The sequence below is a fragment of the Heteronotia binoei genome, chromosome 8, assembly GCF_032191835.1.
Source record: "Heteronotia binoei isolate CCM8104 ecotype False Entrance Well chromosome 8, APGP_CSIRO_Hbin_v1, whole genome shotgun sequence".
Lineage (NCBI taxonomy): Eukaryota > Metazoa > Chordata > Lepidosauria > Squamata > Gekkonidae > Heteronotia > Heteronotia binoei.
Genome location: NC_083230.1, coordinates 34,478,627 through 34,502,653, shown reverse-complemented (window position 1 = coordinate 34,502,653; position 24,027 = coordinate 34,478,627). Strand labels below are relative to the sequence as shown.

At 45.2% G+C, this 24,027-nt stretch overlaps 1 protein-coding gene across 8 annotated transcripts in view; it reads right to left on the bottom strand.

The window, feature by feature from the left end:
* Positions 1–24,027, bottom strand: part of DOCK4 (dedicator of cytokinesis 4) — a 434,871-nt gene that overhangs the window by 218,402 nt on the left and 192,442 nt on the right. For all 8 annotated transcript variants that reach the window (XM_060244887.1, XM_060244888.1, XM_060244891.1 and 5 more), the window contains exons 9-10: positions 4,053–4,134; positions 2,315–2,375 (exon numbers count right to left, since the gene is read on the bottom strand). In XM_060244887.1, coding sequence (XP_060100870.1) covers positions 2,315–2,375; positions 4,053–4,134 — 143 coding nt within the window. The remainder of the gene's footprint in view (positions 1–2,314; positions 2,376–4,052; positions 4,135–24,027) is intronic.

The following is a 24,027-nucleotide window of genomic DNA, read 5'->3' as shown; positions in this document are numbered from 1 at the left end:
GAGAGGGCCGCCTCCCACTCAGTTTCTTCCAGCCACCGCTAGTCAGTGCATCTGAATTAGTTTGACAAGTGGGCTAGCAGTGGGGAAGGCTGGGTGGGTTGTGTGTGACTGCACAGGTGACCACTCGAAGATCATCAGTTACAGGTAAGCAACCTGTTTATCTTCTTCGTGGTCCCTGTGCAGTCCCACACTTGGGTGAATAGCGAGCTGTAATGCGGGATGGCAGGAGCTGGCCATAGCAAAAGAGGCTGAAAGAGAGTAAATGTTAGTGTAAAGCCTTGCATGTTACATGCTCAACTGGTGTCCCAGTCATGGTATCATTGCATGATAGACTGCAGGACGGAACAGCCGAAGGACGCATCTTTCCATGTGCAGATGTCCAGGGAGCAGTGCCTCACGAACCTGGATTGGGATGACCACGTGGTGGTGGCGCAGACGTCTTCCAGTGGGATTCTGCACAGAAACGCCAAAGAGGTGGTGACTGCCCTTGTGGAATGCACTTGTAGCGCATCAGGTAAGGGCTGCTTTGCTAGTTCGTAGCACAGTTTTATCAAACTAGTCACCCATTCTGCGAACTGCTGGCTTGAGATGCGCTCACCCTTTTACAGTTTGCCATAGGCAATGAAAAGTCTCTGGTCCCGCCTGAAGGGGCGGGTCCTGTCGAGGTAGAAGGCTAGGGCACAGAGTATGTCCAGGGTGTGTAGTGTCCTTTATAGTTGGTCGGACGGTTCTTGGAAGAAGGTAGGTAAGACTGTTGGTTGGGAGAGGTGGAATGACGATACCACCTTTGGGACGGGGGTCTGGTCTTAGGACCACTTTGTCTTTGTGGGAGATCTTGTATGGGGCATCACAACTGAAGGCACAGAATTCACTGGACCTCTTTGCTGAGGTTATTGCAACTAGGAAGGCAGTCTTCCATGACAATAGTTGAAGTGATGAGGAGGCCAGAGGCTCAAATGGTTTTCCCATGAGCTGAGTGAGTTCCAGTGATAGGCTCCAGGTGGGAACGAATGGTTTTAGAGGGGGCTTCAGATGCATCATGCCCTTCAAGAAGCCTCTGGACACTGGGTGAAAGAACACTGTCCAGGCGTCTATCATGGATCGGAACGCTGAAACTGCGGACAGGTGTACTTTAATGGACAAGACACTGTGGCCAGAGTTGGACAATGCAAGGGGGTAGGATAGAATCATGGGCAATGGGGTGGACCGTGGGTCACAACCCTGCTGTCGCGTGAAGTCAGCAAATTTTTTTCATTTTGTAGAGTACGACTTCCAGGTAGATGGTTTTCTGGAGTTTAAGAATACGTGTCAGACCGCTTCTGGGAAGTCCGAGGTCGTATTCTTCAGGCCATTAAGCAGATGAGTGTTGAGTTGTGGTGTAGTACTGCACTGTTCTGCTGTGTCAGGATGTCTCGTGCCGCTGGCAGGCATTGGTAAGTGTTGTCGAAGAGGTGGAGTAGGCTCAGGAACCGTGGTTGGCATGGCCACCAAGGGGTCACTAGGATACAATCCATGTTGTCCGTCATGATTTTCTGGATGGTGCGGGTGATTATTGGCGTAGGCAAGAAGATGTAGAACAGGGTTCCTGTCCTGGTGTGGAGAAATGCATCCCCAAGCAAGCCATTCATCCAGGCTCCCCAACTGAAGAAGAGGGGGCATTTCATATTCTATGGGCTCGCAAAGGTGTCCACAATGGGTGGACCCCACTGTGAAAAAATGGGTTGTATGTAGGAGTCATTGAGCTCCCATTCATAGTTGTTCATTGTGATTCTGCTGAGGGCATTCGCGTGGGCATTCTGTGAGCCTGGAACATGTACTGCTGAGAGGTGGATGATGTTCGCAATGCACCATGTCCATAGTGCCCATGCCTTGCGGCAGAGCTTGTTGGATACAGTTCCACCTTGCTCGTTTATGTAGTAGGCGGCAAAAAAGAAACTGAGTGGGAGGCAGTCCTCTCCTCTGGACCCGGTCATGTGCAGTGACCACTTCCGGCCAGGGCCGGAGGGGAGGGCCACCAAGGGAAAGAGACACTGACACTGCCTTGAAAATCACCAAGGTCGGATTCGTGCAGGGCATCGAACCCCAAGTGTGGGACTGCACAGGGACCACGAAGAAGATCTATCACTTGCAACCTGAAACAATTTTACCTCATGACAAGCAATTTGTCACAACTGGATCTAAAGCTAGTTTGAAACAGACGGTAACAATACTACTTTCACAGGGACCAAGTGGTGCTCACACAGGGCTAATCAAAATATTCTTAGTTTACATACCATTTTTTAACCAAAAGGGCTTGAGAAACCAGTTTGCGTACCTATGCGTATAATATGCACAGTGATATAGATGTCCTTCCTGAGTTCACTGGTTCCTAAATCCTGCAGAGAATAAGATCAGTCTACAATTAAAATGTGATACTTAACATTTTTATGTCCTTGATTTTTAACAAACAAAGAGTTAAAGGAGAACTTTAGCATTTGCTTGAGCAAAACATGAACTGCCTATGCTTAGGGCAGAAGATTGACAGTGAAGTTCTAAACAGGATTCTGACTGTATCCTATTCTATCAGATGTGCATAATCACAGCAGGTGAAATTCTCTAAAATACAAAAAAAAACCCAGAAAGCAGGAAGATGGCAGGAAGTTGATAAGATATTGCACATTAATTCTGAGTTAAGTGTATTAAAGCTGATAATCTTAAAATCCAATTCTGTGCTTGTTTACTCAAATGAAGTGAATTTCTATTCCATTAGTCCTGTTCCCATGTAAAACTTCATTTAAATCTATTCTACTCCTTAGAAAGCAAGTTCCAGTGCCATTTGAATAAACATGTCAAGCATCAAGTTATGGAAGGCCTCTTTATTTTTGGAACTAAACAACTTTTTAGAGGCACATCTGTCTTACCTAGTTAAAACAGTTTCACAGCATGCTTCCTTCAAGGAGCTAAAAGTGGCATACATGGTCTTCACTTCTCAATTTATCCTCACAACAACCCTGTGAAGTAGGTGAGGCTAAGAGAGAGCAACTGACCCAAGATCACTCAATGAGCTTCATGGAAAAATTGGAGATTTGAACCCAGGTTACAGAGATCATAGTCCAACATTCTAACACCACATATGCTCAAGTTGACCAGGTGGTCATCATATCTGTATACTATAAATGCCTGTAACTAGTTGGGTGGGTCCAACCAACAGAGGAGCCACCTGAGTTGAAGAAAGACCTTTTAGTAGGGTTGCCAAGTCCAATTCAAGAAATATCTGGGGACTTTGGGGGCAGAGCCAGGAGACTTTGGGGGTGGAGCCAGGAGACATTAGAGGCGGAGCCAAGATCAAGGGTGTGACAAGCATAATTGAACTCCAAAGGGAGTTCTGGCCATCACATTAAAAGGGACGGCACACCTTTTCAATTCCTTCCTTCCATAGGAAATAATGAAGGATAGGGGCACCTTCTTTTGGGGCTCATAGAATTGGACCCCCTGGTCCAATGTTTTTGAAACTTGGGGGGTATTTTGGGGAGAGGCACTAGATGCTATACTGAAAATTTGGTGCCTCTACCCCAAAAAACAGCCCCCCCAGAGCCCCAGATACCCATGGATCAATTCTCCATGATTTTCTATGGGAATAAATCTCCATAGGGAATAACAGAGTTCCCAGCAGACATTTCCCTCCCCTCCCCCTGCTTTCTGATGACCCTGAAGCGGTGGGAGGGTCTCCAAAACAGGGGATCCCCTGCCCCCACCTGGGGATTGGCAACCCTACCTTTTAGACTTGTGGAAGACCTCAAACTTGAGCCAAAATGAAAGGAAGAGTATAAATATTTAATAAATATATGAATATACTTTGCTCAGTGAGGGGATACTGGGCCAAAGAGATTGTAGGTCTTTGCCATTATACATAGTTTTTTGTTCTTATAAACTCATCTTGGATATTACTGTCTGAACGTTCACTGTAGCTTGTGCACTACTTCAGCAACTGGATTAACAGCAAAAAAAATACCACAATAATACATTATTCATTTTTAAAATTATAACATTAATTAAAATATGACAAGACTCACCACAAAGAGAGAACAATGCCTTTCTGGCTTCTCTGGACATTTTGGCAAGCCATTACGGTTGAGTTTTAGAAAAAAACGTTCACTGCAAATAGAAAAGTAATTTAAATGAACCACTCTAGGGCAATTTAGAAATTATTTCATTGCACACAAAGAAAAATAATGTATTCAAAACACCTGGAAAAAAAAACTACAGCCTTTCCCCACAATTTTCAAGTGAACAATGTCCTTCAGGATTCCAAACTAATACTGAAAAAATAAATTTTAACAGAGCAAAATTAATCCATTTACCTACTATTTGGTGAAAGAGAATTTATTTTAGGTTAAAAAAACACAAAATTCCATGAAGGTAGGGTAATGGTTGATAGCTGAAAGAGGCACTTGTCAGCTTTAATCAAACCATATGGGATCCCTTAAGCAATTTGCTGGATGAAGCTGCAAATAAATGAGAAAGAACTGCACAACTAATGCAACACAATTTATAAGCACACAGGACTTCAGACTTTAATAAAGGAATACTTCACAAGGTTCATTGTCAGAATCAATACAGATAGTATTGCTTAGTCAAAGCAGGAGTGGAGGGAGAACAATTGTGCCGTGGGAATAAAATTTATTTTATTCAGTAAGGTATCCCCTACATGTTTTGCATATGTTCTTACAGGGAGAGGCATACTGTATAACTGTACAGACAAAGCAGTTCCAACAGCAATAGAAAAGGGTTTTTCCTTTGCTCTGTCTCTGGTGCAGCCGTCTTCTCCCGTATATTGCTTAGCCAAAACCAGCAACAATTGGAAAGTACAAAGAAAAAGAAGGGTACTACTAGGCAGCATAAATAATTAACAAAAAAAAATTGGCCCAAACTTAATGGATCTCTCAGCCATATATGGAGTCTGAACACCACGTTGCTCATACAAAATGCAACTCCACAAACTGCAAAGCACAGCAGATTATCAGAGAGAGGGATGGAGAAGGTTCTTATCTCTTGACTCTCATGTCATTTTTCCTGCCCTTCACAAGGGATTACGAGTTTCATGGGAGAAAAGCAAGCAAGGAACCACTTTGTAGGGGACACGTGGGACAGGATTAAGCACCTGCCCCTTCCCTCATATCTCAGTGACTTCTGATCTAGTCTTCTGATCTAGTTTGCAGCCTCCATACTGCACTCTACCAAGGAAAAATAATAACTGGGAACAAACTATACATGACTCCATGTCATCAGTAGCTTAGTCCTCAGTCCTTTACAATCAGTATCATGTTTTATCATCCTGGCACCCAATTTTAGCTGCTGTCACATCTAACTTTGCTAGTAACACCAAAAAGTGATTTTACTTTTCCACCTCCTTAACCTTCCAGTCGAAGTTCTAATAATTAAGAGAGAACCCTGCATATTCCTCTTTAACAACAGTTTTCTCAGCTGTTTTCTGAGCTTTTACCAAGGCCAACTGAACACCACACATAAGTTTCCGTCCTATATGCAACAGTAAAAATAACAACTGGAAAATCTATGAAAATCTTTTAAGAGGCACAACAGAAGGAGCTAATATTTCACCTACATTCTTCATGAATAATATTAATATTTTATTGGATTTATATCCTGCCCTCCCCGCCGAAGCAGGCTCAGAGCGGCTCACAACAATCAAACTAAAACAATAAAACAATAGATAAGCATTAGAGATTAGAACATAAGAACATTAGAACATAAGAGAAGCCATGTTGGATCAGGCCAGTGGCCCATCTTGTCCAACATTCTGAGTCACACAGTGGCCAAAAAACCCCAAGTGCCATCAGCAGGTCCACCAGTGGGGCTAGAAGCCCTTCTACTGTGCCCCCTCCCCAAGCAAAGAATACAGAGCATCACTGCCCCAGACAGAGAGTTCCAACAATACACTGTGGCTAATAGCCACTGATGGACCTCTGCTCAATAAGCTTCCGATCTTGAAGCTGTCTATGCTTGTAGCCGCCGCCACCTTCTGTGGCAGTGAATTCCACATGTTAACCACTCTTTGGGTGAAGAAGTACGGTACTTCCTTTTATCAGTTCTAACCAGTGAAGGGGGTATGCGGGGGCTAACACACACACATACACATGTAGTTATGGCTGATGTTTTAGGCTGAATACCCTATTTATAATCCCAAAAATGCTTCATGGGCATATACACGCATTGTCGGAAATGACCTTCCCACCAGTTCCTCCAACTTATAAACCTTTTCCCTGACCGTTATAATTCAAGCCAAAGTGCGCCAAGCTAAAGAGGGGGTTTTGCGCGGGGTTTCTATTAGCTCTCATCACCACAGGTGTCGTTATCAGTTCCTGGGTCACATCCCCTCCAGCCCTTGGCCTTGGTTTCATAGCAACTAACTAGCTCCCAGACATACCATCCTCCCTCCAGATAAACAGCAAGCAACAGGTTACATCAAAGGCAGCATAGCTAACACAAACAAAGTATTGTATACTGGATACATATGACAAGAGGAATGAGATAGAGTGACTCTTGACATTCTGCCCCCCCTAAGGCCCCCTTCCCCCTGGTTTGTTGGGATGTTTAACGCTTTACAGTTTGTATATTTGGAGCTGACCCATTCAGCTTGACTTAAGGGGAAGTGAGTCCATTTGATAAGATAAACAGTTCTCCATGTTTAATCTTGGCATTGAGAATTTCTTGCACTTTATGATTAATCTGACCACGAACCAGAGTCGGGAGTGGTGGTTCCGTCTGGGGGTGCCAAGGTCCAGGGTCCTTCTTCAAATAGCTGGCGTGAAAACAAGGGTGGACAAGTTTAAAGTTTTTTGGCAGTTCCAGTTCAACAGTTACCTTATTTATAATCCTTTTGATTGGGAAAGGCCCCAAATATTTCATGGCTAATTTTTTACAGTTCTGTGCGTTAGGTAAGTGCTTGGTTGAAATATACACCTGTACTGGGTTGAAATATGTCGCCTACTGCTAAATCCCAAAGTTCAGAATGTTTTTTATTGTATTGGGTTTTGTAGGCATCTTGCACCCTCTGAAGTTGTTTGCTGATGACTGTCCAGCCCCCGGCTATTCCTTTCCACCATTCTGCAAAGTCCGTGGGAGCAGACCGGGGGGGGGGGGGGCCGAGCTCAAAGAACAGCTTGCTCTCATATCCATACACTGTTTGGAAGGGACTTACTTTGGTGGCACTATGCACGCTGTTGTTATAAGCATATTCTGCAAAAGGCAGCAGGGTTACCCAGTTGTCCTGCTGGAAGGACGTGTAGCAGCGTAAAAACTGCTCAAGCACCACGTTGGTGTGTTCCGTCTGTCCGTCCCTCTGGGGGTGGTAAGCGGAACTGAGCCCTTGCTCTATCCCTGCCAATTCACATAAGTGTGACCAAAATTTGGCAACGAATTGTGGGCCACAGTCAGAGACCACTTTAGTGGGAAAAGCATGTAGCCGAAAGATGTGCTGAATAAACAGTTGGGCCAGTTGCTTCGCCGTGGGGAGTTGTCTGCAAGGCATGAAGTGAGCTTGTCTAGTAAAAGTGTCCACGACGAACCAGATGACTGTTTTCCCCATTGAGGGAGGCAAATCAGTTATAAAATCCATGGAAATACACTCCCAGGGTCGTGAAGCAGGGGGGGAGGGATTGTAATTGTGCCGGCGGTAAACCCCCTCTTTTTTGCCATGACACAGGTGGGGCATTCGGCTGTATATTCTCCCACATCCTTCCACAGTCCCAGCCACCAAAATTGTCTTTGAATCAGATGTACTGACTTTACAAACCCAAAATGCCCCTCCCCAACTTGGAGTCATGTTCTCTGGATCACTTGTTTACGTAAGAGGGACACGTAGAGCTTCTCCCCCTGGCGCCAGAGCCCATCTCCCGCCTTTGCTAATTGTAACTCCTCCTTTGGGGGGATCATCGAGAAAAGCTTGTTTCAATTCTCCTAGAAACCCGTCAGGGGCCACTCCCTCTTTTTGGCTTTGCGCACGCGTAGTCACCAATGCGCTTAACTGGGAGAGAGTGAACAGTGAGTAAATAACCTCCTCCCTCTTGCTGTAGTGTTGAGGGAGGCAGGAAAATGCATCCGCCAGGAAGTTCAGTTTCCCGGGTATGTGCCCCAGTTTTAAATTGAACCGCCAGAACAGTCCCACCCACCGCACTTGCTTATTGTTGAGGTTGTGAGTGGCAATGAGGGCAGCTAAATTTTTATGATCTGTCTCTAGTTCAAACGGCTCTCGCGCACCCTCTAGGTAGTGCCTCCATTTCTCGAGGGCCAGTTTGATAGCGGAGGCTTCCTTGTCCCACACTGACCAATTGTGTTCAATTGGGCTGAATTTTTGGGACAAGTATGTGCAAGGGTGCAATTGGCCATCTAGCCCCTCCTGGAGCAATACGGCTGTGCGGGCAACGTCGCTCGTGACACATTGCACCACAAACCTTTGTTTTCATCGAGGTTTATTAGGCAGGGCTCGGATGTGAATCAGGCCTTCAGTTCACCGAATGCTTTTTGGCACTCTCCCGTCCACAGGAGACTGGAGCTACCCTTTGTAGCTTGCAGCCCCTTCCCCTTGGTTTTCAACAGTTTGGTGAGGGGTAGGGTGATCTTGGCAAAGTTACTGATGAACCTCTATAAAAATTTGCAAACCTGAGGAAATTCTGGAGCTGTTTGTGGGTTCGAGGGGGCTCCCATTCCACCACTGCTTGTACTTTGGCTGGGTCCATTCCCAGACCCCCCCCCCCCCGGTGGAGATGTAATACTCCAAAAAATCAAGCTTCGTTTTATGGAACTCGCACTTGGACAGTTTGGCACAGAGTTTGTGTTCGTACAGGGTCTGGAGCACCTCCCTCACCAATTGGATGTGTGATGGCAGGTCTTGAGAGTATATCAAAACATCATCTAGGTAACAGACCACACTTTATATAGGTATTTTTGCAGCACTTCATTGATTAAGTTCATGAATACTCCCGGAGCCCCCTTGAGGCCGAACAGCATGACCAGGTACTCATATTGGCCCAGTGGTGTGTTAAAGACAGTTTTCCGCTCATCCCCTTCTTTGATGTGCACCCAGAGATAAGCATCTCGAAGATCAAGCTTGGTGAAGATTTTCCCTTGGGAGACCTCCCCTAGGAGATCCCGTATAAGAGGAAGTGGGTACACATTATTCATGGAAATCGCATTCAAGCCACAAAAATCAGTGCAGACTGCCATCCTTTTTCTTTCTGAATAATACTGGGGCAGCATGGGGGGATTTGGCGGGTCGTATGAACCCTCTACGTAAGTTGAGTTCCAGAGATCTTTGGAACTCCTCCCTCCCCCCCCCAACTCATTGAATATAGTTTGGCTTTGGGCAGTGGCTCCCCCTCTACCAGTTCAATGGCACAGTCAGTGGGTCTGTGGCGGGGGGGAGCTCATCCGCCTCCTGGGCATCAAACACCCCTTGCAAATTTTGGTACTTGGGGGGGTAAACTGGGCACTTCAACCTTGGTGACAGTTTTTCGAGTTGGGGCAGGGAATGTGGGCCCCATTCTTTGTTCCACCGGTGACTCTCGCACATCAGATTCAAAAAGTAAATGGCGCTCCTGCTCCACTGAACCAGTGGGTCATGATTGGCCAGCCATTCCAGGCTGAGAACGGCTTGGAACTTGGTGGCTGGGGCGATAATGAAAGTGTGGGGTTCCCAACGTTCCCCCAACCTCAGGGCACACACATCCATTCCCATTCTACACGGCTCCCCCTTCACTGGGCTGCCGTCCATCGGCTCAAACACATAGGATTCCAGAAGGGGCACCATTTTTAGTCCTAATGCTTCCACCAAGCTTGGGGATAATAAGTCTTTGGAGCATCCCGAGTCCAGTAGGGCCCTGATGCAGGAGAACCATTTCATAACAGGGTTCACTAAAGTTATGGGTACATAATACAGAGTCCCAGATAATCTCACCCATAGTGGCGAGGCTGTGGCTCTGACCTGCTGTTGTGCGCTCCTCACAGCAGGTCTGGGTTGTTTCCCGACAACTGGGTCTCTCCGTCCTCCTGCTCGGATTCCTCGGGGATTGGCTCCCGGAACTGCAACACCACCAACTTGGCCTTGGCCACTGGGGTGCCGGTGCTGCCGGTCTTCTTCTTTGCCTCTGGCTTCAGCGGAGTGGAGGTCCCTGGTTCCTTCAGCTTACTGGGGCACTCGCTGGCGATGTGATTCTCCCCCTCGCACCTGAAGCACAATGTTGCTTTGGCTCTCCGGTCGCACTCCTCGCGCAATAGTTGCTCTGGGGCTTGCTTGGGTAGGCTGGGTCGGGGTGTTTTCTCCTGAGCTTCTTTCGGGGAACATCCTTGTTGTTTCTTATGGAGGGGAATCATCTTGTTGCGGTCCTGTATCTCACAAACCAACTGGGTCCACCTGACCAGGTCTCACAGCTCCCCCAGCTTCAGGGCCTTTCCATAGATGTGGGAGTTTAGGCCCCTTTTGAATTGCTTGATCCTGGCCCCATCATCCCATTGGTGGACCTTGGAATTCAGCGCCCTGAATTTGTTGAGGTGGTCTTGGACCGACCCGGCACCCTGCCTCACGTCTTGCAGGGCCACTATCGCACTAGTCTCCTGTAGAGGGTCTGCAAAGCGGTGGCATAAAGCCCTCAGGAGGTCAGTGGCTGAGTTCAGAGCGGGGGATTGCCTCTCGAATAGGGTGACATACCACTGTGCTGCTGGGCCCCGGAGACAGCCAGCAATGTACACTACCCGTGATTGCTCCGTTGAAAAGTTGCGGGCCCAGACACTGAGGTGGCCCCGCACCATTACGATGAAATAGGCCAGTTCAGCTGGGTCCCCGTCAATCTTGCTTCACTGGCTCAAGGGCCCCCTGGCACCAGCACTGGCTTTTCTGGCCCTGGTTGAGGTTGGGGCACCGGGTCACCGCCTGCAGGCAGGTCACCTCTCACAGAGGCTCCCTCCCCAGCGGGGATCAGGGGCCACTCTCCCCCCCTCGGGGGCTGGTTGGAGGGAGGGCAGCCGCTATCTGTTCCCCCATCACCCACACTTGCCGGGTGAGGTTCTGCATCTCTTGGATCAAGAAGGTGCATGGCTTGCATCTCCTCACAGAGTTGGCCACTTTGGCTGGCTAAAGCCTTGCACCCACTACATGGTCGCATCCCCGGACCCACCAGTTCCGGGATCCTCACCACAACTCTCGTCACCCTGGAATCCCCACAGGTGGTAGGAGCGTTGTAGCCCCGAGAGTCAGTGGTACTGTGGGGGGTCCTCTCTCAGATCTCCGATAATACTCTCCCGGAAATCCATGGAGCCCCAATCCTTTCTCCGCACCGTCATGGTGACCAGGGTGACCCGTGGCCCCTTGGGCTTTGGTTCTTCCTCACCATCAGGCTTGGTAATCCCTGTAGCCTGGTCCTGTTCACCAGCCATCGTGAGTCTGGAATTAGGCTAGGCCAGGGTAAAAGGAGTTCCGACAAAATGTCAGTCCCAGAGCCAAGAAAAAGACAATTGAAGTTCAAGATCTTTATTCCAGCTTCATGGCCATACATACACGTTGTACGAACTGACCTTCCCGCCAATCCCTCCAATTTATAAACCTTTGTCCTGACCATTATAATTCAAGCCGAAGTACGCCAAGCTAAAGCGAAGGTTTTGCGCTGGGTTTCTACCACAGGTGTCGTTATCAGTTCCTGAGTCTCATCCCCTCCAGCCCTTGGCCTTGGTTGCATAGCAACTAACTAGCTCCCAGACATACCATCCTCCCTCCAGATAAAACAGCAAGCAACGGGTTACATGAAAGGCAGCATAGCTAACACAAGCAAAGCATTGTATACTGGATACATATGACAAGAGAAACGAGATAGAGTGACTCAGATGGCAGCAGCAATCATCCATGTGGGCTCTGGCAACTTGCCATTCCATGGTTCTCCCACCCATGGGAGCTGGCTGGGGGATGGATACATTGACTGATGCCAGGACCAGCCGATGCTATGGATCCAGGACACCCGTGCTGTGCCAATGTTTGTTACAGCTGCAACCAGTAAAGTTGTGGCCGTTTTATTCCCCATTTATCCAAACCTTCTGTATAGCTATTTATTTGACATGGTAGGGGATACAGTCTGGGCTGACCTCTCCCCTCCCCCTTCTAAGAGCTGGGACTGCAAATCTGCTGCCAGATGGCAGAAAGAGATAAAATGTTTGAATTCTTGCATATATGGGGGGGGGGGGGGGAATCCTTACCCTGGTAAGACAGAACCTTCTCCTTGCAGTGTTAAGTTTTGTAGGGGCAAGATGTAAATGTTCACAGGCATAAATGTTCAAACAATTAAAATTTTCCTTAGAAACTAAAGTGATACACACTGTTGTTTCCTTAATGCTAAGCATCAAAATAACAAAGCTACATAGTTTCAAACAGGAGCACAATTTAATACGTCCAGCTGTTCCTCTGTCATGAGCTGCAATGAGAACAACTGCATTTCTCCCTCTTTGGGCGCACACCCAAGGCAGTCTAAAACACTGGCCTGGATTAAGGGAACAGTGCTGCCAAAATACTACACATACCAACAACAGAAGAATCATATAGACCTGCTGATCAGGTATAGCAAGCCAAAAGAATTGAGGGACAGATTTACAAGGTCAGATTTCTTTGGGAATTGGTCTATTTTTGATAAACCTAAGGGAGAGAAGGGCACACAAAACAGACAATGATATTAGGGTTGCCAAGTCCAATTCAAGAAATATCTGGGGACTTTGGGGGTGGAGCCAGAAGACTTTGGGGGTGGGGCCAGGAGACATTAGGGGTGGAGCCAAGATCAAGGCTGTGACAAGCATAATTGAACTCCAAAGGGAGTTCTGGCCATCACATTTACAGGGACGGCACACCTTTTCAATTCCTTCCTTCCATAGGAAATAATGAAAGATAGGGGCACCTTCTTTTGGGTCTCATAGAATTGGACCCCCTGCTCCAATCTTTTTGAAACTTGGGGAGTATTTTGGGGAGAGGCACTAGATGCTATATTGAAAATTTGGTGCCTCTACCCCAAAATACAGCTTCCCCATAGCCCCAGATACCCGCAGATCAATTCTCCATGATTTCCTATGGGACTAAATCTCCCTAGGGAATAACAGAGTTCCCAGCAGACATTTCCCTCCCCTCCTCCCGCTTTCTGACGACCCTGAACCAGGGGGAGGGTCTCCAAACCGGGGGATCCCCTGCCCCCACCTGGGGATTTGCAACCCTAAATGATATAGTCCTAAACCAGTTCCACATTTTTAGCCAGTCTTGTACCAGATTATTCCAGACCTTGCACAGTTTCACCATCTTTGGCCTCCTTCAATACTGTTTCTTTCTCTCCTTTATTTTCTTTCACACCAAAAAGTAAAACCAGTTTTAGCTTTCATCCTGACAAGCAGCATGAAATCCTAACTGGCTTTGACCTTCCATTAAGGAGGGCTGACTCTCCATAAGCTTAGACTTTTCTGGCTGCAGCTCCGACTTTATGGAACAGCATGCCCAGAGAGGTCAAGAGGCAGCCATTATTCTTATTGGCTTTTAGGGGGAAAGGTATGACACACTTATTTCACAGAGCTTTCCACTGATTTGTGTGTGATTGTTTGTTGAAGATCAGGGTTATTTCTACAGCAAGTTGCTTTAGAAAAAAATGTCACAAATAACAGTAACCTTTTGAAATGTAACTGTTTACGTCTGTGGCATATTTATTGTAAAATATCTGGGGGCTTTGGCGAAAAGGGAAGGATATAATGAATTTTTAAAATGCTAACACAAATTAATGCTTAATGGCTAAACTGAACAAAAAAATGGGGGGGGGGGATGGTTTGTAGTAGGATAGCATGGAGTATAACAATGTCAACCCATCTCCCCAGTTCTATTGATGTTTGCCATAGCAAAAAAAAAATGTAACCCAATAGACATATACATGTCTTTTGTTTCTTTGCATCTCTTTGACAATATCCTATCCTCTGGCTTCATGATTATAAAAAATGATATACTTCAGTGCCCTCAACACTCTTCCCTCAGTTTGTCAGCTTTTTATTTTGAGGGACAGCACGAATAATGGGAGCAGAGATATGACTGGAAAGAGGTATTTAACCCATTCCTCGCTACTTTTCTGCCCCATCCCAAGGCAATCTTACCCATGTACAATCATTGTGTGTGTGCGCGCGCATGCATAAAGGTCACTGGCAAAAAGCTAAAGTGATGGGCAGCATCATGGTCTAATTTGTTTATTTATGGCATATTATAGAAGAGTCTTGTTACACAGCAGGGGACAAGGAAGGGCCACTCTTGTAAGCATCTGTCTGGGAGGGTTCACAGCACTCCCTTTACCTCTGTGTCTTCCTAACAAAACACCTTCTACCTATGACCGAAGAGACATGAGGATCCAGGCAGTATAACAACTAACATTGTAAGTAATCAAAACAAGTGGTTTGTAAAATTTTAGTGTCACACTGAATATGAAAATAGTAAATGTTGGTACAAAGAAATAAAAGCCCTGTAACTACCTATACAATTCCTTCCTCTAATCCCAAACAGACTCACCACCCCTTGGGTAAGGGAACCCTCCTGCTGCAGCCTGTCTCCAGCTCAGCATTTCCAGAGAGAACACATTTCCCTTCAGCCGGCTTTTTATTGTTTCCTTCCAGGTCCCACCCCACTGGACAAATTTTCCCTCCAAAACTGCAGCCCCACCAATCAGAGGGACAGAAGGGATCCTGGGAAATGTAGACCCTGTTACCACTCCGATACAACCTTCCCTGGAGCATGTAGGCTGCACTAGGCCTAGGATCGTAACAGATCTCTTTGCCCAAAGACACTAGAACTATTACACATTAATGGCAGAATTAAATAATAAAATCAATAAAAGGTAAGAACCAAACACTGGGGAGTGTGACAATTGTCCTATAAAAGCAGCCTGAAAACCCAGTCAGTATCTAGAATGAAATCATTCTGCAACCCAGCAGTTCAACAAATGTGTGTGCAGCGGGGGGCAGCATGCCTAGGGTTCCAACTCAGGAAATATCTGGGGACTTTGGGGATAAAGCTGGGAGACTTTCCCATTCCCTAAAAATAAATAAATAAAAATACAGCAGTGCAGTGAAGACTGAATACAGTCTTCATTTTCTTCTCATTTTTGCATTCAAATGGTTGCACAGCAGCTGCAGTTCCACTAAAATGAAAGTAAACTCACAGTCACTCACAAAGCAGCCCAAATAAACAGTTTGCATGCCCACACTTTTGTGATCTGCCTGAGACTTTGCTATAGATAGCTTTACTCACTGGAGTTGCTGAATGTAACAATCTGCTGTATTTCAACCAATTTACGGAGGGGGGAGGGTCTAGGAAGTGGAGTTTTCCTCTATCTCATACTTAGGTCCTAGTCAGCTCTGTACTATGCCTTTTACTAGTATGCAAACAGAGTCTGAAAGGAATGCAAAACAAACAGATTGGGTTCTCTCACTTCCTTTCACATGTACACACACACACACAGAGCTCTTCCTGCTCATCCCCCCTGCAGCTTCAGTCATGTTGAGATTTAAAGGCACATATCTTCCAAAACAGAAGCGGTTGCAAGCTTCTGAACCTGCATGAGATCTAAAGGCACATTGTGACTGTTGGTGTTGGGCTTCCCCTCACTAGCCAGCTGACTGGCAGAAGTAAGGAGCCTGAAAAACCAGGGGATCCCCTACCCAGACCTGAGGACTGGCAAGTCTATGCAACAGAGGTATACAAAAGCTGTAACCAGGTAAAATCTAGAGTGGCAAAAACTAGCATAAACTAGCATTAACCTGTTCCTGAATCAGGATTCTTTCTGAAAAACTTCCCAGTTGCTACAACTCTGTTGGATTTCTTTTCCCTCAAGCTACACAAATCTAGACTAGGTAAGTGTCATTCAGGGTAAAAATATACAAATGTTGCCAAGCCTTACATATTTATAGCTTCTCTGTTCATTGGTGCTGAAGAGCTAAAGCCTGAATTTCATTTTTCAATGCAGTGAGATTGTTAAGAGGAGAAAACTAGATGCAGAACTTTTACCCAGTAAAAAATGTAACAGATAAAACAAAATTCAAATCCTTGCAAAAGGAGCATATTTGTTTGTTTGTTTAAAAAGGAGAGTGAATGTTCTGGTTTAAAGAGATTGGTTTAAGGGATGGCCAAACTTGCTTAACATAAGAGCCACATAGAATAAATGTCAGATGTCTGAGAGCTGCAAGACAGGAAAGGAGGTAGGGAGGTGGAGAGAAAGCAACTTTAAATGCATTCTCCAAGCTGCCAGCCAATGGGGCAGTGGGGACTTCAAGAGCCACACAATATGTGTGAAAGAGCCACATGTGGCTCCCAAGCCACAGTTTGGCCACCCCTGGTTTAACGTAAGAGAATTTCCAAGTATATTCAAGCAAGTCTTCAGAGAAACGGAAGAAGGGTAATTAAAAAATTGACGCTGCCTGAACATGGAATCTTAATAATACTTCAAAAGCAAAAAAAACAACAATCCACAATCAATAAAAATCAGTAATATGAAAGATTAAATCAGGGGCTTCTACTGTATGTGTCTTTGGCATCATCACTTTCCAAGCAGGTCTGTATAGCAAACCTTTGAAAAAGCTGTTTCCTTTGAAGCACTAACTTTTGGTTTTGCTTAAGGGCTTCTAAGCACAGTACAGCAGAAAGATGTTATACACAGTTATGCTCAGCAGCCGCCTTATTAGAAATGCGAGAGCAGGAGAAATCTCAAACACTGAGGAAGATAATGCAATCAGATCAGCAAAGAATTTATTTGGGGAGATAAATTTTGTAACTGTTTTTAAAGCAACAGGGCATTCCCAATGTGGAGGTAAACCTAGTGGCTCTCCATGCAAACATGCCCAACTCTGCTATTTTCAATTATCCTCTCTTTCCTTCTTTATAAATAGTAATACATCTGTACTGCCAGTCTAAACACATACCTGTCACATGACAATCTGTTCCTTTCCTTGGCTTTATATTATGCAAGCTATTTGTTTCAAAATAAAAGTTAAATTGTTCCCAAATTCTTCTGTAAACCTTCAGCTAGAAGTCTGTGTTTATTTTATAAGACCTTGGGGAACAACCTTAAGCAGACATCCCGTGTTATTCAACAGGACTTATCAAGAAAGTATCCTATAATTGTGCTGCTAGCCAAGGAAGGAAGGAAGGAAGGAAGGAGGGGAAGGGAAAGGGGGAAGGGGGAAGGAAAGGAAAGGAAAGGAAAGGAAAGGAAAGGAAAGGAAAGGAAAGGAAAGGAAAGGAAAGGAAAGGAAAGGAAAGGAAAGGAAAGGAAAGGAAAGGAAAGGAAAGGAAAGGAAAGGAAAGGAAAGGAAAGGAAAGGATTCAATCGTGTGGTCCTCCCTCTAGCCCTAATAATAATAATAATTACATGCTTGTTTACATGCTTATTTATTTTTATTTGTATCCCGCCCTTCCTGTGAATAATGCTATGGCCACTCCCCCAAGACAAGATACAGACAGACCAGGGTGAGATGCTTTTTAGTAGAGCGTTATCTATTTAATGTGCTATCATCAAACACAAGGAAATAAAACTTGCAAGGCTTTTAAAAAAATTAATAAGCATCTAAAGGAGACTACTTTGCAACACTGAAGAGGGAGTGCACAGCCTATAAGTACACATATATGGGGAAGCTGTTCCTTAGGCCAGAAGCAGATGACTGCTAACCATGAGGCAGCCACTCAAACAAATCTCATTTGACTGTGCTGTCACTGCATAAAAGGGAGGCTGTCATTTATAGAAGGCATGACCTGGCACAAGCCAAGCTTTCCTTCTTAAAACAGGACACAGATGAATTATGGCAGAACCCCCAATCCTGTAAACATGCAGAATGGTCTCAGCCAAGATATTAACCTGATCAGAACAGATGGTTTCACATACCTGGAGCCCTGAACTCAGACCAGCAATCACAAGCCTCTCAAACCCACAGGAGATGAAACAAAAGCTGAACCCAGGAGAGATATTTCCAGTGCATGCACTCGGCTGCTCAACTGGGTGAACCCTGTATACACACTGGGACCAAGAACAGCTTATGCTGGTTAGATCCAAGAACCATAACCATCTTGGTACCCTTGGTCATTTTCTTTTCAAGCTACTTATATTCTTGCTTACATGCTCATTGTCAGTACCAAATAAGTCAAGCTGCTGAACCAGATAAGACAGAGATGGGTTAATAAGGAATACCTGTGTTCTGGAAGGGTCTGTGGCAGATGGGGCCAAGGAGGAGAACCTAAAAGTATGAACTCTGACTTCCATTTTGAAAAGCAGGTTGAAAAGCTGCTGCTAGGAGTACCTTTTTCATTTTTGTTGCGCACAGTCTCTTGTCCCTTCTAGAGAGAACTGACCTGGTTATACACTGATCCATGTTTCTGTAACTTCCAAGCTTGGCTACGATATGTGGCCATAGCCAGCAGAGGAATCAGTGAGAGGGAAGACTGGGAAATATTGGGTGGGGGTGCTGCAGATTCTATACGGGGCACACCCCTGTACCCCCCTGCTGCTGGCTAGGATCATGCTCAGGGCTTTTTTTTGTAGCAGGAACTCCTTTGCATATTAGGCCACACACCCCTGATGTAGCCAATCCTCCAAGAGCTTACAGGGCTCTTAGTACAGGGCCTATTGTAAGCTCCAAGAGGATTGGCTACATCAGGGGTGTGTGGCCTAATATGCAAAGGAGTTCCTGCTACAAAAAAAAGCCTAGTCATGCTACTATATTATGATCTCTGGGGAGTTGCCATTCAAGGAAGCTGCATGTGGTCAAGAATGTAGTTGTCTGCCTTTTATTTGGATTTCCTGGCATGCTCAATCTGCTTCCCAGTTCAAGTTCATGGTCCTTCACATCTTGGGACCTACAAACTTGAAAAATTGTCTGTTTTCATATGTTCACGCATGCCAATGAAGACTGAAATAGTCTTAGTGCCAACATTTTAACAGCTGAGAATAATAGTGGCATGAATTAGGTCTTTCTCGGTAGTAGGCCCCACTCCCTGGAATCACTACCCTGGAGAGAAGTGGAAACTTACATCACTCTTGGACTTTTTGTAAGAGATACTATGATTTCTATTTCAATTGACATTCAAGCTGACAAGGGTCTCTTGGGTGATTTTTTCTTTCTACTTTGTGTAAGAAGTATTGGGGGGGGGTGTTCTACTTTGATTTTTTTTAGTATTCCATGGAATTTTCATAAACGATTCAAGCTTAAGGGAAGGAGATTACAAAATAAAAAATGCACCTTTTTTTTTTAAAGATTAGCTCCCAGAGACCTGCTAACCTTAAAGCTCTTCACTCTGGAACTTGTTCACGCTACTTCTTTGTAATGAAGATCCTGGCACATTAAAAAAAAAAAAAAAACCAGTCCAACATGGTTGTCATTTTGGGTGGTCAGCTTTGGAGAATACTAAAACTATGAGGTATGAATTCAAAAGTGAAATGGGTAAAATCAAGTATTGCAGGGGAGGACAGTGTAGCCAAACATCAAAGTCCAATGTTAATTTGCATGATAGCCCTTCCTCCCACAAGAAAGTTCATGGTGTCAGCTATAATGGGCAGAAAGGCAGGTGTGGATAGCTTTGCAATTTGCAAGTGTAAATCATGCATAAAAATTGTAGGTCACTGCTTGGAGCTGAAATAATTTCCCCCCTACTCTCAATTGTATAGCCCTTGACAGACATCTTCTACATGTACAAGAATGTTAAAAAATCAGAATATATTCATTGAAAAAACTCAGTTATAAAGTATCTTACACATGCAGGTCAAACCAACTGCCCTTTCCTTCAACAAGAGAATATGGAATAATTTAACTATAAAAGTAAGTTAATATTTGTAGTTCTCTCAGACTAAGCTGTTAAGATAAAGATTTCTGCACATCCACCCATTTTCTTTCACGCTCTATAAATCAGTTTTGCTTACACTACAGATGCTGACAACTACTGAGAGGAACTGCCAGAAATAGCTTACCTGCAGTTACTAAAACAATACAGATGCTTCAAACAAGTCCATCTGATTAGGCTAATTAAATCCAAGCACTGATGTACACAGTTACCTGAGAGAAGCCCCACACTTTACATAGGATATGTTTGCTGCATATTCACTTGTATATTTCCTGCAGCAAAACTGTCATGTCCATGACATGTATGCGCATCTTTATACATCTTTGTACATTAGGACAGCTGCTCTGATTGATTCAGAATCACCAGATTCTTTTTTAGACAAGTGCTCAAAGATGGACCACCTCTCCCCAGAGATTGTTACAATCAACAAATCAACATCTTCGGACCATCCCTGGCCCAAAGGACGTCTGACTTGCCTCGACCAGGTGGAATCAGCTCCCTATGGAGATTCGGGCCCTACCAGACTGACTACCATTCCATAGGACCAGCAAAACGGAGCTGTTCCACCAGGCTTTTGGCTGAGGCAAGCGGGCATCCTTCCCTTATTGACATCATCTAGCAGACCTCCCTACTTGGACTGCTAGATATTGGGCCTACAGCTATGACATCTATGACACCTAGGATATCTGTATTGTAACCTATAATACGCGCTGTACATTTCATGCTGCATAATTTGATTGTTCATTGATGGTTTTATGATTTTATTGTTGGATATTACTGTTTTATTGTTTTATCGTGCTTGTGATCTGCCCTGAGCCCATTATGGGGAAGGGCGAACTATAAATCTACTAAATAAAATTAAAAATAAATAAATATTTATGTATGTGATACAGGAAACAGACTAGACAGCACGCTGAATGATGTGTGGAGCTATGCTTATTTAAGAAAAAAATCTCAGAACAATTTTTGTTCTTAGGGAGAGGGCTTTCTACAGACCCTCTCTGTTTTCTATAGGAAGGACAGGCCAGATACCTCCACTGCTATGACAATTTTCAAGTCAGAAGACTACCCTGACCTGGATAGCCTAGGCTAGCCTGATCTTGTCAGATCTTGGAAACTAAGCAGGGTCAGCCCTGGTTAGTATTAACCAAGGAAGTTTAGGGCTGCTACACAGAGGCAGGCAATGGCAAATCACCTCTGTTCATCTTTTGCCTTTAAAACCCGATGGGGCGGCCATAAGTTGGCTGCAACTCGATGGCCAAAAAAAGTGTTCCACAATTTCACAAGTCATTCCCTGGTTCATTTACCGGAAGCTGCAATTGAGACCGCATCGGTCAGCAATGAGAGGGATTGCTAAAATGCCCCATGGTTTGCGACCCCTTCTGCACTGGATTCCTGGACCAGGATGCAGAGCTGGTTATGAGAATGAGGACAATCTCTTCTTCACTTGAAAATGTAAATTATGTTTCTGATAGGCACAGGAGTGCCACCATGCTTCAATTAATTAAGTACATAAGAACATAAGAGAAGGCATGTTGGATCAGGCCAATGGCCCATCCAGTCCAACACTCTGTGTCACACAGTGGTAGGGGTCCCAAATCCCCCGCTAGGCCTGGAGACCCCCGATTTGGACCCTCCTCCTCCCGCTGGCCATAAAAGGGAAAGCGGGGGGGAGGGGGAGAACGGCAGCCCTTCCCACCCAGCCCCGATCGCAGCAGCCAGAGCTCTTCCGTTTTCTCAGGCTGCTTCCCGCCCCCAGTCAGCTGGCCGGTGAAGGGAGGGGAGCCCAGCCACGCCCCCAAAGGACCATGTGCCTTCGCACCTCCGGAGGTGAGTGAGTTCTGTCTCCTGCATCAGATTTCCCAGAAAGGGGGGGGGCGGGGGGGAGGGGGGGAGAGGGAAACGTCTTCTCATAGGGTATAATGGGGAATTGATCTGGAGGTTTCGGGGGCTCTGGGGGAGCTGTTTTTTGAGGTAGAGGCACCAAATTTTCAATATAGTATCTAGTGCCTCTCCCCAAAGTATCCCCCAAGTTTCAAAACGATTGGACCAGGGGGTCCAATTCTATGAGCCCCAAAAGAAGGTGCCCTTATCCTTCATTATTTCCTATGGAAGGAAGACATTTAAAAAGGTGTGCTGTCCCTTTAAATGTGATGGCCAGAACTCTCTTGGAGTTCAATTATGCTTGTCACACTCTTGTTCCTGGCTCCGCCCCAATGTCTCCTGGCTCCACCCCCAAAGTCCCCAGATATTTCTTGAATTGGACTTGGCAACCCTACACAGTGGCCAAAAATTTTATACACATACACACACACACATATATACACACACACTGGCTAATAGCCACTGATGGACCTCTGCTCCGTATTTTTATCTAACTCCCTCTTGAAGCTGGCTATGCTTGTAGCCACCACCACCTCCTGTGGCAGTGAATTCCACATGTTAATCACTCTTTGGGTGAAAAAGTACTTCCTTTTATCCATTCTAACCCGACTGCTCAGCAATTTCATCGAATGCCCACGAGTTCTTGTATTGTGAGAAAGGGAGAAAAGTACTTCTTTCTCTACTTTCTCCATCCCATGCATAATCTTGTAAACCTCTATTATGTCACCCCGCAGTTGACATTTCTCCAAGCTAAAGAGCCCCAAGCGTTTTAACCTTTCTTCGTAGGGAAAGCGTTCCAACCCTTTAATCATTCTAGTTGCCCTTTTCTGGATTTTTTCCAATGCTATAGTATTCTTTTTGAGGTGCGGTGACCAGAATTGCACACAGTATTCCAAATGAGACCGCACCATCGATTTATACAGGGGTATTATGATACTGGCTGATTTGTTTTCAGTTCCCTTCCTAATAATTCCCAGCATGGCGTTGGCCTTTTTTATTGCACTCACTCACTGTCTTGACATTTTTAGTGAGTTATCTACCACGACCCCAAGATCTCTCTCTTGGTCAGTCTCTGCCAGTTCACACTCTATCAACTTGTATATGTAGCTGGGATTCCTGGCCCCAATGTGCATTACTTTGCACTTGGCCACACTGAACCTCATCTGCCACGTTGACGCCCACTCACCCAGCCTCAACAGATCCCTTTGGAGTTCCTCACAATCCTCTCTAGTTCTCACCACCCTGAACAATTTAGTGTCATCTGCAAACTTGGCCACTTCACTGCTTACTCTCAACTCCAAATCATTTATGAACAAGTTAAAGAGCATGGGACCCAGTACTGAGCCCTGTGGCACTCCACTGCTTACTGTCCTCCACTGCGAAGACTGCCCATTCATACTCACTCTCTGCTTCCTATTAATTAGCCAGTTTTTGATCCTTTTACTCCATGACTCTCGAGCTTACTAAGGCGCCTTTGATGAGGAACTTTATCAAAAGCTTTCTGGAAGTCAAGGGAAACAACATCTATTGGATCTCCTTTGTCCACATGTTTGTTCACCCCCTCAAAGAAATATAACAGGTTAGTGAGGCAAGATCTTCCCTTACAGAACCCATGCTGAGTCTTCCTCAATAACTCGTGTTCATCAATGTGCCTACTAATTCTGTCCTTGATAATGGTTTCTACCAACTTTCCCGGTATTGAAGTCAAACTGACTGGCCTGTAGTTTCCCAGATCTCCTCTGGAACCCTTTTTAAAGATGGGACATTTGCTACCTTACAGTCCTCAAGAATGGAGGCAGATTACAATGAAAGATTACATATTTTTGTCAGAAGATCCACAAATTCAACTTGGAGTTCTTTCTGAACTCTTGGATGTATGCCATCCAGACCTGGTGACATTAGTTTTTAATTCGTTTATCAGTTGTAGGACCTCCTCTCTTGTCTCCTCAATCTGACTCAGGTCTTTCAACACCCCTTCCAAAATAAGTGGTTCTGGAGTAGGTAATTGTAGTATATAAGATAGTGCCTTAAGTTTTCTATTCTTTGGGGAAGCTGTACAACCTCTGGAGACTAGAAATCTTGAAGACAGCTTGCCAAATCCTGATCTCCACACTATAGCGAGGTTGCAATCTTAAAAATGCTTTCAGAGGAGTAAGCCACACTGAATAACATGGGACTTAATGCTAAGTAAATCTGTTTAGGATCGCTCTTGAAAGCTATTACTACAACCAATGGGCAGTGTTCCCTGTAAGCTGAGTTAGTGTGAGCTAGCT